This window comes from Homarus americanus, unplaced genomic scaffold (assembly GCF_018991925.1).
Source record: "Homarus americanus isolate GMGI-L3 unplaced genomic scaffold, GMGI_Hamer_2.0 scaffold25467, whole genome shotgun sequence".
NCBI lineage: Eukaryota > Metazoa > Arthropoda > Malacostraca > Decapoda > Nephropidae > Homarus > Homarus americanus.
The window spans coordinates 7,173,643-7,188,427 of record NW_024732867.1 but is presented as its reverse complement, the minus strand read 5'-3'; the positions used below and the strand labels follow the sequence as shown (position 1 = coordinate 7,188,427).

Below are 14,785 nucleotides of genomic sequence, written 5' to 3'. Positions count from 1 at the left end.
AGGTACTGTACTTTAATGGTTGGGTTAATAGCATATGCTCTGGCCAGTAGTATCATGCCTTTAGACATACTTATGGTGCATGATGGGATGTGTTAAGCAGCATGGATGCATGTGCATGATTGCAGGCCTCTGGGAAAGATGAGAGTCACCCTCCAAATGCTGCAGAAGCCCAAGGACAAGAAGACAATAAGCAGACCCATAGGAATGGCAAGCCCCGGTGCCCCTCACCCATCAAACATGACAAAGGGCTTGGTGAAGGTGTTAAGACCAACATGGGTTCAGACACATGCAGTGCGTTGCATCTTCATGTTGCAGGGAATGTGTTGAAAATACCAAAAGCTGATGGTTTATCTATGTTAGAGGAAGAAGGCTCAACTGGCAGACAGCCACGCAAGGAAGACAGGGGCATCGCAGTCAACGTGCCTCCACGGCCAACCAAAGCAATCACGGGTTTGGATTTAAATCCGATTCTTAGGCGTACAGCTGAACCTAACATCCCCTTGCTGCATAAGAAATCGGGCCAAGTATCCGATCTTGAATTACACTTATATGTCTGGAATGAATTATTGTCTGCACCTCCCTTGCCAAGCCGAGCCCCTCTAGGAATGGGGAGTGATTTAAGGGCCACGTCCTCTGTCCCCGACACACTATCTGCGAGCACGGGACATAATGTCCACAGACAGCCTAAGAGAGCTCTGTCTGACAACAAAAGGTTTAACAATTCTGGTGGATCGTCCGTAGTAAGTAGAACATTATCACTTTCTGGACCCGACATAGTTATGGGGCCACCCGTACCTTGTAGACCATCGTCGGCAGGATATGATGCATCTCATCCACCAGCTGTGCCCATAAGACCAAGTTCCCAGGTTCAAAGTAACCTCAAAATGCCATCAAATATAAGGTGGCAGTCGTCGTCACAAACAAAACATTGTAACTCGATTAGCAAGAGACGTTCATTGGAAGGTATGCCTGAAACTAGACTTAAACAAAAGCTTCACAATGCTAATTCACTTGAAGAAATACATGTCTCTTTCCCAAGTCTTCATGGCGATCCCAAAGACAATGAAAATAGTCCACCTTCCTCTACTCTATGTGATCCTTATGACAGACAAGACAAAAATTGGTGTTTAAAAACTATTGCACCAGCGAATCCAACTGGGATTGGTCTTCCGAGGAGAGGCCAGTGGAATATGCGTGTAGAGAGCCCCCTGGCGCGGATCCCAGCCAACGAGAATTCGTTACCTCCACCAATTCCTCCAATACCTCTTAACATACAGAAGGAGTTTTCCAAGAGTCACATAACAACTCATAATGATAAACATGGGGAAAAGAATCAGGTATCAGTTATTCTTAATGATCTAGAAGGGGTAGTCTGTAAAGATTCTTATACTAAGGTAGTGACTGATGGTCCAATGGAATTTTTATCAGAGGAAAAAGAAAACAAGAGAGTATTCTCAGGAACAGCAAGCACGTATGACCGCCCGGATTGTCCAACAAAGAGATTTTCGGCAACAGAAGACCACAACAAAAAAACTGAATCTATAAAATGGCCAAAGTCCAGTTTTAATGATACTATGATTAATTTTCTGGACGAGAACATCCGCGAGGGCCGAGCTTGTTACAGGAGCAACCCGGCCTATGACCTGGTGTTTCCCTCACAACTACGACCTCCAATACCAAAGAGAACCAACAACTTAAACCACCACTGTGACCACGATGTAAAAGGTGCTCTATCCTCTGATGGCTTGAGTTCAGAAGTTCTTTCCTCGTCTTATGACAGCGAAGAACATTACCTCACCATGGACAACGGGGCCAGGCCTAAGAGATCATCAAGCATTTCTACCGCTGTGTCTGCTCAGCCAGTGTACACAAGCTTCTCCACAAAACTCCATAGGGACTCTCGTAGTTTGGGAACTGTCAGGGTTAATACATCGCACTCCCAGGATGTGACTACAGACGGTTCACAAAGCCTGGAGAAATCTGCTGTCTGCTTACAGAGCGAAGATGAGTGTTCTGGCCAGTCACAGAGTACTGGTATGTTTGCTGACACACCCAACGTCGACAATCAATCACAGGCGCTGAAATCATGTTCTGTTTCTGATGAAGACAAATGGACGCCAGAATCATATGAGAAGGTAAAAAGTTTATGATTGTTCTTTTTTTCCCTTTCATCAGTCTTCAGCAACTCATCAGCTGTGAGAACTGTTGCTGTGTGACAGGTATGTTGGTGTGTCATATGTGGAATGGCATGGTAGTTATAGTCAGTAGAGAGGCATGGTGGTGGGAGGACCGACCACAGTTCTTCCCCTCGGCTGTCCAGGCGATGTCAAACAGTAAGTGACTTGTTCTGAGGAAGTATACTTGAGCCTTGCAACTGTCTCTTCTGACTCACTCTTTCTCTCTCTCTAATTAATTGAGTCTGTCCTTGAATTTTTCTCTCTTCTCAAAACACTTTCGTCAGTTATCTTTTTCTCTAACATCTCATTTATCTCTATAATGTTTCTTTTATCTCACTTCTTTCTCCTTTAACATATCCTTGATTTCCCAGTCGCACAATTCCTCCCTCTACTACTTAATTCAGACTCGGTGTTTCCTCATTATCAGCTGCCATGGTAAGTACAGTATATTGTATTCATTATGTAATGATTAGTTTACCTGTTTCTATTTTTAAGTGTATTAAATGTTTAGTAAAGTCAAAATTAGAAGTGTAATACTCTTTTGCATTGTGTGGGTGTACTAATCCCCCAGCTTCTTCGGAATAATTCTTTTATAAGCTTTGTGTTCATTAGTGTCATGAATCTTTGTGTTTTAAATCTTGCGTGCACGAATCTGTCATGAATCTTGCGTGCACGAATCTGTCATGAATCTTGCGTGCACGAATCTGTCATGAATCTTGTTTGCACGAATCTTTGTGTTATTAACCTTGTGTGCACGAATCTCATGAACCTTGTTTGCACGAATCTCATGAATCTTGTGTGCACGAATCTCATGAATCTTGTTTGCACGAATCTTTGTGTTATTAACCTTGTGTGCACGAATCTTTGTGTTATAAACCTTGTGTGCACGAATCTCATGAATCTTGTTTGCACGAATCTTTGTGTTATTAACCTTGTGTGCACGAATCTCATGAACCTTGTGTGCACGAATCTCATGAATCTTGTGTGCACGAATCTTTATGTTATAAACCCTGTGTACACGAATCTTTCATAAACTTTAACTCATGCACATATTTACAAACATATCCCTAATATGCATCATCATGTGCACTGAAATTTAGCTACATAGGCACTTAAATTTCAATATTGTGTGCACCCAGCCTTATATCCGTGTGCACCTACCATTAAATTCTTGTGAATATTTCTTTTACTTTTTGTGCTCACGTCTTTAACTTCTTGTGCACATGTCTTTAGCCTTGTGTGAACTCATCTTCACTCTTGTGTACACCTGATTCTCCTTATATTTTCACCAAAGTGTAGAAAGATTAAGAGAGCGAGAGGATGAGGCTGATAGACAAGCAGAAATATCCTCAACTTAAGTAGGCATGGAAAAAAATGACGATAATAATAATAATAATAATAATAATAATAATAATAATAATAATAATAATAATAACTGAGCCTTTACACGTTCTCGTTCATCTGTCACTGTCATCGTGTATAATACATGACTTCAATTTTAAACTAAATAAAAAATAAAAAGTAATGTCAGAGGAACAAAATTTACGAAATTTTTCATGTCGCTGTTAAAACCAAACACCTCTTAGGAGAAAAAAGAAACTAATTAAAATTACATGCGAATAAGTTCCAACGATATAATTTGTATTCATTTCGTTAACAATACCACTATATGTAACTTTTTCATCATGGAGTTAGGTGAAGACTAGGAAGAATTATAACTGTTCTCTTTACTTAACATAGCCTACTATTGGTCTCTTAATATATAAAATACAGTACATACTATAAGTAACAAATTAAAAGGAACTGGCTGACACCAGCACAAAATTGAAAAGGCATTCTTAGGTACGAGGAAATATGTTTTATGAATATAATGTTAACTGGAGGTAGTTGCATTTTAATAATAAAGTGGAAAAACTAATTTCTCCTTTATTCCCTCTTACTGTCTTTCCATATTTCTCATATCTTTCTCAGTTGTGTTCTTTCACTCTATCCTCCCGCTTCGGATAACATTCTATCTGCTTCCCGCACATTAAAACAAGCAAACCAGGTGTAAGTGGTATAATAATAATAATAATAATAATAATAATAATAATAATAATAATAATAATAATACTACTACTAATAATAATAATAATGACGATGATAATGTGTGTGTGAGTAACCCGTGTTGGTGTGGTCGCCAGGGGTCGAGGAGTCCGCTTATGTCTCCAGGAGCCTCGCCAAGAGTGTGTCGCAGAGATGACGTCATCCCTCCGCCCCCAGTCCCGCCCAGGAAAGCTAGCCCCGCCCCCAGCCCGCCCTCGACACCAGCCACCACCCATAGGTACGTCACCCCGCCCACGAAGCCTCAACCCGCCCCCATCCACCACACACACACACAGGCATACAACTTAAAACTGACTTGAAATATGTATGTCCACCTCTAGTACCGCCCATGACACACACAGCCCCGCCCATGACACACACAGCCCCACCCATGACACACACAGCCCACCATGACACACACCCACCCAGCCCGCCATGACACACACAACCCACCCATGACACACACAGCCCCACCCATGACACACACAGCCCACCCATGACACACACACATGACACACCCACACACATTGCCCCGCCCATGACAGACCCTGTAGGGCTACCCAGCTGCTTAGAGACACTCAACTCCCACCACCCGCCCACCATAACCACCTTCAGAGCATCACTCACAACCACCAATGAATTTCACCCATAAACCACCCATTGTTCCATTATCCCCCCCAAACCACCCATTGTTCCATTATCCCGCCCATAAACCACCCATTGTTCCATTATCCCCCATAAACCACCCATTGTTCCATTAAAACCCATTCCATTATCCGCCCATAAACCACCCATTGTTCCATTATCCCGCCCATAAACCACCCATTGTTCCATTATCCCGCCCATAAACCACCCATTGTTCCATTATCCCGCCCATAAACCACCCATTGTTCCATTACCCCGCCCATAAACCACCCATTGTTCCATTATCCCGCCCATAAACCACCCATTGTTCCATTACCCCGCCCATAAACCACCCATTGTTCCATTATCCCGCCCATAAACCACCCAAAACCATTTATAATTTCATCGTTTTAGCCTCAAGTTACTCTAGCTGGTATATCTGCTATAATCTCAGTGTGAGGCAATGTTACAGGTGTGTCGGCAACTTTAAAGGTGGCAAGACCCAGCGATTGCCCAGGAGATAAGGGTGGTGTACATATTAATACAAAAAAAAAAGTATCTTTACAATTTTGTGTTAGAGAATATGACACAAGAGATGAAGGATTTGGACATCCCAACAGAAATCACAGTGTTCATTTTGAAATTCATCGGACCACCCTGTAGAGATACGTTGGGGGGTATTGGCTCCACTTCTGTAGTAATTTATATAAGTAATCTGTATCTCACCATTCAAGATCAGGGTTCTGCTTAAATATTGAACTTTTTTTGTTTGCATTTTTAACAGATCCACGGTGTTCAATGACCCTAACCTAACATGACATGGCAAGAAAACTGTTGTAGTAAGATCCAATATATAAATTAGAAGGAAATGGTTACATAATGAGGTAGAAATCAACCCTTGAACGATAACTAATAACCTGGCGCCTGTCCTGATCATTCACGGCGAGAAAAAATGAAGTTCTTAAGCACCATTCCTGTACCATCACTGGAATTTTAAAAGTACTTCAGGCTTGTAATAAAATAGACAATGTACACTTCTCTTGAAGAATTCTACCTCCTACGATTAATATATTCATGATCAATTAAAGGAACAGACCTGCTGTTTTATCTCGTCACTCAGACATCAAACATCTGAAGTGGGACTTGCACTTAACGTATTCAGGCTCAGTTTAAGCACCAAGCATACAATTTATCTTTCAACGTAGAGATGAACCGGTTGGACTGGTTGCGGTGTGGGCGACTTACCACATCATGCAGGGAGATCCGGGTAATATCATCCCAAGGGCACACAGGTACTACGAAGTCTTCTTCAACTATTTTGTCCACCGGGGGCGTCTAACAGAATAAATATACGACACATTGTTGCCTTCATCTCGACAACCCGTGATCTTAGCAACCTCCCTTCCTCAATGAATAGTGTACACTCTGTGCGCCCACTTCCATGTTCTGTTAAAACAAATGAATGAGTCCTCCTGAAACCATCACACAACTGGTTCACTTCTATTACCAGGCTGCTGGCGTCCAAAAGGTTCGCTAAGCCTCACCTCTCCATCCTTCCCTCTCCCAAACACCTTTACCTGTCCAATGGAAATCTTTCATCATGCAGCCACCGTAAAAAAATTGTAAACCTGTTTTCTATTACGTCAGAAGTATTGAAAAAAAAATCGTATATTGCAGTCAACAACATACATCCTGTACGAACACAAATACAGTACAAGTACAATGTGTAAGAAATGTATATCGTAATAATTTAATTGCTAGTGGCTAGTACATTCATGCATGGATTCAGAATAAAAACTCCTTAAAGACCAAAACGATAAAAGCGGACAAAGTTGCACCAAACCAAGATCCTCCAAGTTTTAATTTTGTCCTCAGTAAGGTCAGGTAGGTTTGGTTTGGTTAGGTTAGGTTTTAAGCAAGAATATGCTACACTAGGATGATTTAGGTTATACTGTAGTTACGTTAAAATAGGCTTGGTTAAGGATAGGTTAGGTTAGAAAGGCTACAATAGATTGAGTTAGGTTTGTCACGTTACAATAGGCTCTCCTAGTAACTCATGACTCGGGGCTGCCATGGTTACTCATGACTCGGGGCTGCCATGGTTACTCATGACTCGGGGCTGCCATGGTTACTCATGACTCGGGGCTGCCATGGTTACTCATGACTCGGGGCTGCCATGGTTACTCATGACTCGGGGCTGCCATGGTTACTCATGACTCGGGGCTGCCATGGTTACTCATGACTCGGGGCTGCCATGGTTACTCATGACTCGAGGCTGCCATGGTTACTCATGACTCGAGGCTGCCATGGTTACTCATGACTCGGGGCTGCCATGGTTACTTATGACCGCCTGTAACTCACGACTCTGTCTATCGTTTTTATGATGATTAATCGGTTTAGTGTTTCTATATATTATACACAGGTACAATGTATTAATATATACTTGCTTGTATTATTTATTCACAGTTATATAGAGGTGTTTATACAACCATATACCTGTATAATTGATATAATCATAAATGTAGTTACCTTGAGGTGTGGCCCTGTAGATCGAGTGTGTTGGAGGTGGAGGAAGAGGAGGAGATGCCTCCGGCTCCTCCACGAACACTTACCTCTCTCACGGCGCCCACGGTGGTCACCACGCCCACCACGCCCACCTCGCCGCCCAGGACCATCACCATTGTCACGCTCGACCCAAATAACGTGGCGGTCGAGACCACAACCACAGGTGAGCGGGGGTTGTTTACAGCGGTGACGTCACGGCTCCGGGGTTGTTTACAGCGGTGACGTCACGGCTCCGGGGTTGTTTACAGCGGTGACGTCACGGCTCCGGGGTTGTTTACAGCGGTGACGTCACGGCTCCCCACTGCAATGAAACATGTGCATAATAATGAAAAAGAGTAAATAACACATTTGTACGAAATAATGGTTAAATATATTCATACTGAATGATGGTGAAAGAAATATTGTATAAATTATTTCAAAAGACAATAATGTGTCTGAGGGTTTTGTGTGACAGGTGGTCTCTATACAATGTCTGTCTGTGTGTTTTAGTTTGTTTGTGTATTTTTTCGTTATTTATTGCAGTAGACCTAAAGATAGAGACCTGAAATAAGGTCTGTAAATGCGCAGCCAACATAACTCTCTTGAAGGTGGAAATTTGGGAGATAACTCTTTATAAAGGCCGCCCCTCCCCCCCCCCCTCAATGAAAACACGTCTACGGGGGGGAGGGGTGGAACCTAAAATGGATAATGTAGTTGTTGTATTGTAGATAGTGTAGATGATTGTGTAGTGAATGTAGTGTAGATGATAGTGTAGTGACGGGGGGGGTGAGAAAAACAAACCCAAGCAACATCGGGTACCCAGCTTGTATAATGACGAAAACACTACAAAAAATATATTCAATGCCCGGACTACTGCAGTAAAGTACATGGTGAGTACATACTGTAGGTGTAGAGATTTGATTGTGCACCCCACACTCATCCTGTGAGCGGTAGCGCAAAAGGATTACAGAGTAGAGTTTACAACGGGTCATAATAATTAACCCCCGTTGTTAGGATATTATGGCACTGAATGTTACACAGTATTTCAATTACATTATTTATTTAGTTCTATACATAAAGGGTAACTTATTCACAAATGCGTGAGTACAGGTGTGTGAGGCAGTATGTCTGGCCTCACACTTTGTTATTCACATTTGCGTGTGAAGTATTCAAGCACATTGTGTCTTTGGTTCTGTACATGAGAACTGATATAGTTACTAAGTGCAAAAAAGTGGATACAATCTTAACATGTCGGCTATCTTGCCATTAGAGATGAAGTGTTGTGCCATTTCACACACAGTGTGCTTGGACCTGTCCCTAAAAGGTTCTATCTTCACACAGTCGAGGACGTAGTGTTCAAGTGTGTGGCAGGGTACCAAGGGAGGTGTGTTGCTTAGAGATGATGATGATGATGATGATGGGGTAATGCTTAAGGTGTGTGTTGTCTGTCATAGGTCCAGGGAAGGAGAGGAAGATCAGTGCGCCGTCCCCCCTGCGTCACAGACCCCTCTCCGTGCCTCACATCGTGCCCAGGACCAGCAAGCTCATGAGGGCCTCCGGTTCTAACCCCTCCCTCTCCTCCTCTTCCTCCTCGCCTACCTCCACGCCCGCCACCACGCCCACGCCCCTGCCTACCTCCACTCCAGCCACCACGCCCACACCGTTACCCTCGGCGCCACCATTCCCCTCCCATTTCCCCCCTAGTTCCTCCCCCTCCCCTTCCTTCGTGCCGACCAGTCTCCCCGCCAGTCCTAGCCCCAGCAGTAGCTCTCAGCAGCAACAGCCCATGTCCCCGCTAGGAGGCCCGCCCACCACCACGGCGCCGCCCCCACCCGTGACGGTCATCACTTACACGCCCGTGATGACCTCCGATGACATGACCTCCAGCCCGGAGCCTGTCACCACCACCACCACCACGACCACCACCGTCACCCCGCGACCCCGCACCATCCTGCCCTCCCACTCCACCCTAATGCCCCCCACGCCCGCCACCACGCCCTCTCCCTCCTCCCCCTCCTCCATCACCTCCTCCACCTCCTGCTCGTCCTCCGGGTCAGCCTCTACCACCAGCAGTGGAGGCCTGGAGGTAGACAGGAGAGCCAGCGGGACCAGCCATACTGGGGACCTGGAGGACATCCACGAGGAGCCTCCCTACGAGAACACCACACTACCTCCCCCAGGTAACCTCCCCAGAACACCACACTACCTCCGCCAGGTAACCTCCCCAGAACACCACACTTCCTCCCCCAGGTAACCTCAGGTTCATGACAATGATGGTTGACACCTTAGCTTTATAAGTCCTGAGTTTTGATAACATTAGCGACACAAAAACAATTATCAGCTGATATTCTTTTTAATTGCAGTGTGTCCGGCGTCAGCGAGGAAGTCAGCCACTGACTCCGACCTGCCCAACTTCCCGGCGCCGTCAGCTCCTTCTTTACCGACTATTATCAAGTCCTGGTCGGCTGACAGAAGGTGAGAGAGAGAGAGAGAGAGAGAGAGAGAGAGAGAGAGAGAGAGAGAGAGAGAATGTGTACGATTTGCGAAAGGAAATTTTGTTTGAGATTCTATTCTAGTGGAGCACAGTTGTTTTTACAGGTACTGTGTTGATGCCTCGCGGGTGTCCTGACAATATCTCTTCCTTGTGTGTTTAGCATGAACGTGGCGGAGGGTCTGGAGGGTGAGGAGGCCCACACTGCCTACGAGAACCTTCACATGGACTACTTGGCGACGCTGACGCAGGAAGGTTTCGCCCAGGACGCCGTCATCCGAGCCCTCGTCATCACCAGAAACGACATAGCGATGGCTAGGGACATCCTCAGGGAGTTCGCCTCCAAGAGAAGCTAAAGGGACGCTCCAGCCTGTGCCCCTCACACTCGGAGGTTTACAATGCCAATAGATAATCAACGCCCCTCTCTCCCCACACTCTCTATGTTAAGTTATTTATATACAGAGCTGTGCCACAAATGCGTTTTTAAGGACATTGGGAGAACTGGGCAGGGGAGGACACGGGGAGGTGGACAGTGTGGGAGAAGTGCCAAAGTTTGCGCCTCGGTGTGCCGGAGCAACTGTGGGAATCACCATTGTGTGTTCTTATCTGTATATTTGGTAAGGTCTCTCTCTAGTTTACAAGAGGTTTCATCCCCCCTCGAAAAAATAAAAATGATTAAAACCTCAACTTTGGTGCTCCTCTGAAGGCCATTGTTTATGTATATTTATTGAAGACTCGGGACCGTCAGATGACCTACTGTACGGTAGGCCGCCGCGACACACGTCCAAGTCGACAAAAGCCGGGGGGACTTTTTTTAGTGTTCCTGACAGTATTATCGGAAGCGTTATGCTGAGACTCCAGTGTCACTGTACAGTATTTATCTTTGGTTCTAAACAATTCAAAGATGTACAATATATTATTACTATATCTTGGACGAGAGAGGGCGTCCCCAGCGAGACTCAGTGCTCACACCAAACTCCATTAATCAAGTGTTCTCGCCCTGGGCTGGACGCCGTGACATGTGCCAAAGTGAAAGCTGCCATATGGTGGTTCCTTAGTGCCAACTATACCTTGCAGTGGTCGAGTAAAATTTTCTACAGGTCTTTGAATGGTCAAGTGGTGAGACTTAGTGCGACCGTTGTTGTGCCTGCAAGAGTGTGTAAGGGCATGCGTGTAGGCGGCGAGGGGGTTTAGGATGTGCAATAATCTCACGCCCTCATCGTCTGGCTGTTGCACCCAAGTTTGTGTGTGACCAGATCATCACTGAGGTCTCCATGGCGCTGGTTCCTAAGTACACAAGACATTAACATTTTTTTTTGTAGAGAAGAATCATTAAACGTTGAAGTAATCTGTTAATTCAATTATATGTAACTTGGTCTCGTTCGGGAGTTGGTCCCTCATACTTGTGGCATTTGATGATAGGGTTGTACCTGACCCTACACACCTGCAGGCCCTAGTGACACGGGTGTACCTGACCCTATACACCTGCAGGCCCTAGTGACACGGGTGTACCTGACCCTACACACCTGCAGGCCCTAGTGACACAGGTGTACCTGACCCTACACACCTGTAGGCCCTAGTGACACGGGTGTACCTGACCCTACACACCTGCAGAAGCTAAGAAGAAGGATGGATCTGGTCCCACAACTACTTGTCGTCGACAATGTTAAAAAAAGAGATGCAATCACATAAATCTATACTACTCAGAGGTGGCGCCACTACGAGTTGATGATATGTACATACATTATAAATATTATATATATACATATATATATATACATATATATATATATATATATATATATATATATATATATATATATATATATATATATATATATATATGCATCATCAGAAGGATTATTAGTATCAATTTTGTGTGGTTTTCACTCTACTAGTGCCACCACATTGATGGTACTAGGTGCTGGATAGTACCTGGTTACTGGTACTCTCAGTATATATTTCTTGCACTCCTCATCATTTCTCATGACATTGGATAGCAAAAAACCTCAAACATATATATATATATATATATATATATATATATATATATATATATATATATATATATATATATATATATATATATATATATATATATATATATATATATATATATATATATATATATATATATATATATATATATATATATATATATATATATATATATATATATATATACAAGAATTTAGGCATTTGATTCAAGTTGCATAATTGCCTCCATGTGATTTACAAGGGCTCTATGTTAGCCGACTGACCATTTTCTGTAAAAAAAAGGTACTCCACCCAAGTTCAGTTCACTATGACCGGCAGTCTTGTGTGTCTAAGGTATCGACAGCCTCTCGTGTGTGTATTAATAATCGGCTGCGTTATGGATGAAAAACAACTTCACTCGATACCTTTAAACGTAATCAATTGGCCTAATGTTAGATGAGTCACCACCCAGGGGCCGCTGAACACATGTTGACAAGTTTTACAGCAGCTAAACAGTTCTAGGAGATAATAAACACTGCGTAATTTACTACAATATTCAGTTCTCTTTGCCTTATAATATGGTTTAAAATGTCACTATAACTTTCTCAGCATTAATGAAGTACTAAGCTTCCTTATGGAATAATCAGCCAAGATAAGTTTATTTAAGTGGAATTAGTTAACACCTGTTTATTAACAATTAAGTTTATACCGAATGAAGTCCAAATAGAGTTTAATGGTGCTAAATAATTTAAAAATTAAATATAGACATACTGTATATTATTTCCCAGTTTTCAGTTGGACACAGTACAGCTCAAGTTCTGCTTCTCGTAATTTGACCATTTGTTATGACACTGTGCCGGAATATTAAAATATTTCGTATTATCTAATTTATAGTTCAAACGTCTCCACTGATCTTTCTATATTTTTACAACAAAGGGAGGGTGTTACAGTACATAAGCTTGAAAAGAAAATTACCGTGAAGTCAATATTATGATTCCCTTCGTTGATGGTCATATATCAGAACTCGGTTATTGCTCGTATGATCAATAATACACCAAGTCTGATGATCAAACGAACAAAAAATGAAATATACAGTAAAATATATGATGGTTGACCTGAAGCTGCCTGGTACCGTAGACACACATACGACGATGCTGGCGAGGACTGAAGGTCGCAATTTTGAAACCTATTCACCAGGACGTTAGAATACACGTTCCTGATCAACACAATTTGTTTGATCAAGGTTAAAGTTTCCTTAACGAACTCGGAGGTGTTGTGGGCTTTACGACACAGCAACATCCCGCTGTGTCCTTTCTAGATACAATTCATTCGCGTTGACATGATCCCAACTACAGTGTTAAAGTAGGAAATACTAAATTTATTCAGATGGTTCAGCATGTGGATAACTTTTAAAACATTTTCTGGTATAAATAAGAAGACATCAGTCACCATGTTGTTAGTCGCAGCCCCACAACAGAGGAAAGATGTTTGTATAAGTGGGAGTTGTATCTGACTACACTGACGAATGGCTTTCTAAATGTGCTGACTTTTCTGACTTGTTTGGATAATGATAAACATCTCATTTGGGATGGTGCAAGCCCTTTTTTCTATTTTATTTTATGATATTGTAACTATAAAATGTTATTACATACAGGTATTACATTATGTAAGCTCTAATTTACAATGCAATCTATTCATATTTCAGATGATTTTTTCATAATTTATAAAATAATATTTTCACTATTTTGTAAAACTGAAAAAAAAAATATGTATGTACGCCTTTTCTATGTCTGTCGTAAAGTCCTCAGAGGTGGGGAGCAATTTCCCTTTTAAAGTAATTAATATATACTAGAAAATTTGCTCTCTTCAAGTAAGATTCCGCTGGCAATACTGGTCAAGTCTGCACCCAGTACCCGGCCGATATAATGGAGTAATTCTTCTAATAAACCTTATTTTTTTATGATACTTGATGATATATATATTATCCATACTTAAAATTTTACAATAAATTCATCTGAATTTGAGGGATATTAGTTTTATAAATCGAAAGAAACAAAAAACACCAATATTTTTCAACTGTAAGTGGATTTTTTTTAAGTTTCTTGATTATAGGGAAAATTAAGGCAGTCAATATTAATATCACCAAGTTACATAAAATAAATAATTACCCTGGAGCATGACTCGGTTAACTCGACAAAGGGTTGAGTGGTGGGGTGAGGAACTGACGGAGTAAGAAGATTAGACTAGAAAGTTTAAAGGATAGATACATGTGAGACTGACCACGTATTATGGAACTACAGTATCGTGTTCCCCAAAAACTTCCTGAATCGATCGAAACATTTTCAAACATTATTGCGACGCCAAGTTTGTCAAAAAATAAACTTAGTAACTTTGTATATCTTTGGCTAAATATTTGACCAATGACAAAGATGAATCGATTCTTACTTTGCTGTAATCTGACCAATTGGGAGCCTGGTGATTAGCTCGATATCTAAACCAACAAGTTTGGGTAGAGACGGTGGTAGTGGTGGTAGTGGTAAAGACTATCAGAACGGTGCCAATAATCTTGCGAAATCTTACTTGGGGAGAACGTCTTATATCCCTGTTGATAAATTCTTAATGTTTTATAAATTTCCATCATTATCAAAATTTAACGTCTGTGTAGAATGGTAAAGTTATTCTTAGAGGGGATTAAAAAACCTATTTAACAAAAGAAAAAAAGTTAACATTCACACTATAAATATCTAGAAATTTGAATCTAAAATTTATCATCAATATTTTAACTTGAATATTCCTCCCAATAGGCATAGTCATACGATTATTATTATTATAGAAACATAGATGAGAACACAGCAATCAGATCAGTATTTGTGGCCTTATTAGTCAT

The 14,785-nt window shown here is 42.1% G+C and overlaps 1 protein-coding gene across 1 annotated transcript in view; it reads left to right on the top strand.

Annotated features, from left to right (window-relative positions):
* The window catches only part of LOC121869179 (E3 ubiquitin-protein ligase CBL-B-like), a 63,695-nt gene extending 52,426 nt beyond the window's left edge, over positions 1 to 11,269 (top strand). The window contains exons 9-14 of the mRNA XM_042370400.1: positions 126 to 2,135; positions 4,361 to 4,500; positions 7,436 to 7,614; positions 8,885 to 9,610; positions 9,794 to 9,905; positions 10,085 to 11,269. Coding sequence (XP_042226334.1) covers positions 126 to 2,135; positions 4,361 to 4,500; positions 7,436 to 7,614; positions 8,885 to 9,610; positions 9,794 to 9,905; positions 10,085 to 10,277 — 3,360 coding nt within the window. The 3' untranslated portion in view covers positions 10,278 to 11,269. The remainder of the gene's footprint in view (positions 1 to 125; positions 2,136 to 4,360; positions 4,501 to 7,435; positions 7,615 to 8,884; positions 9,611 to 9,793; positions 9,906 to 10,084) is intronic.
* The last annotated feature ends 3,516 nt before the right edge of the window (positions 11,270 to 14,785 follow it).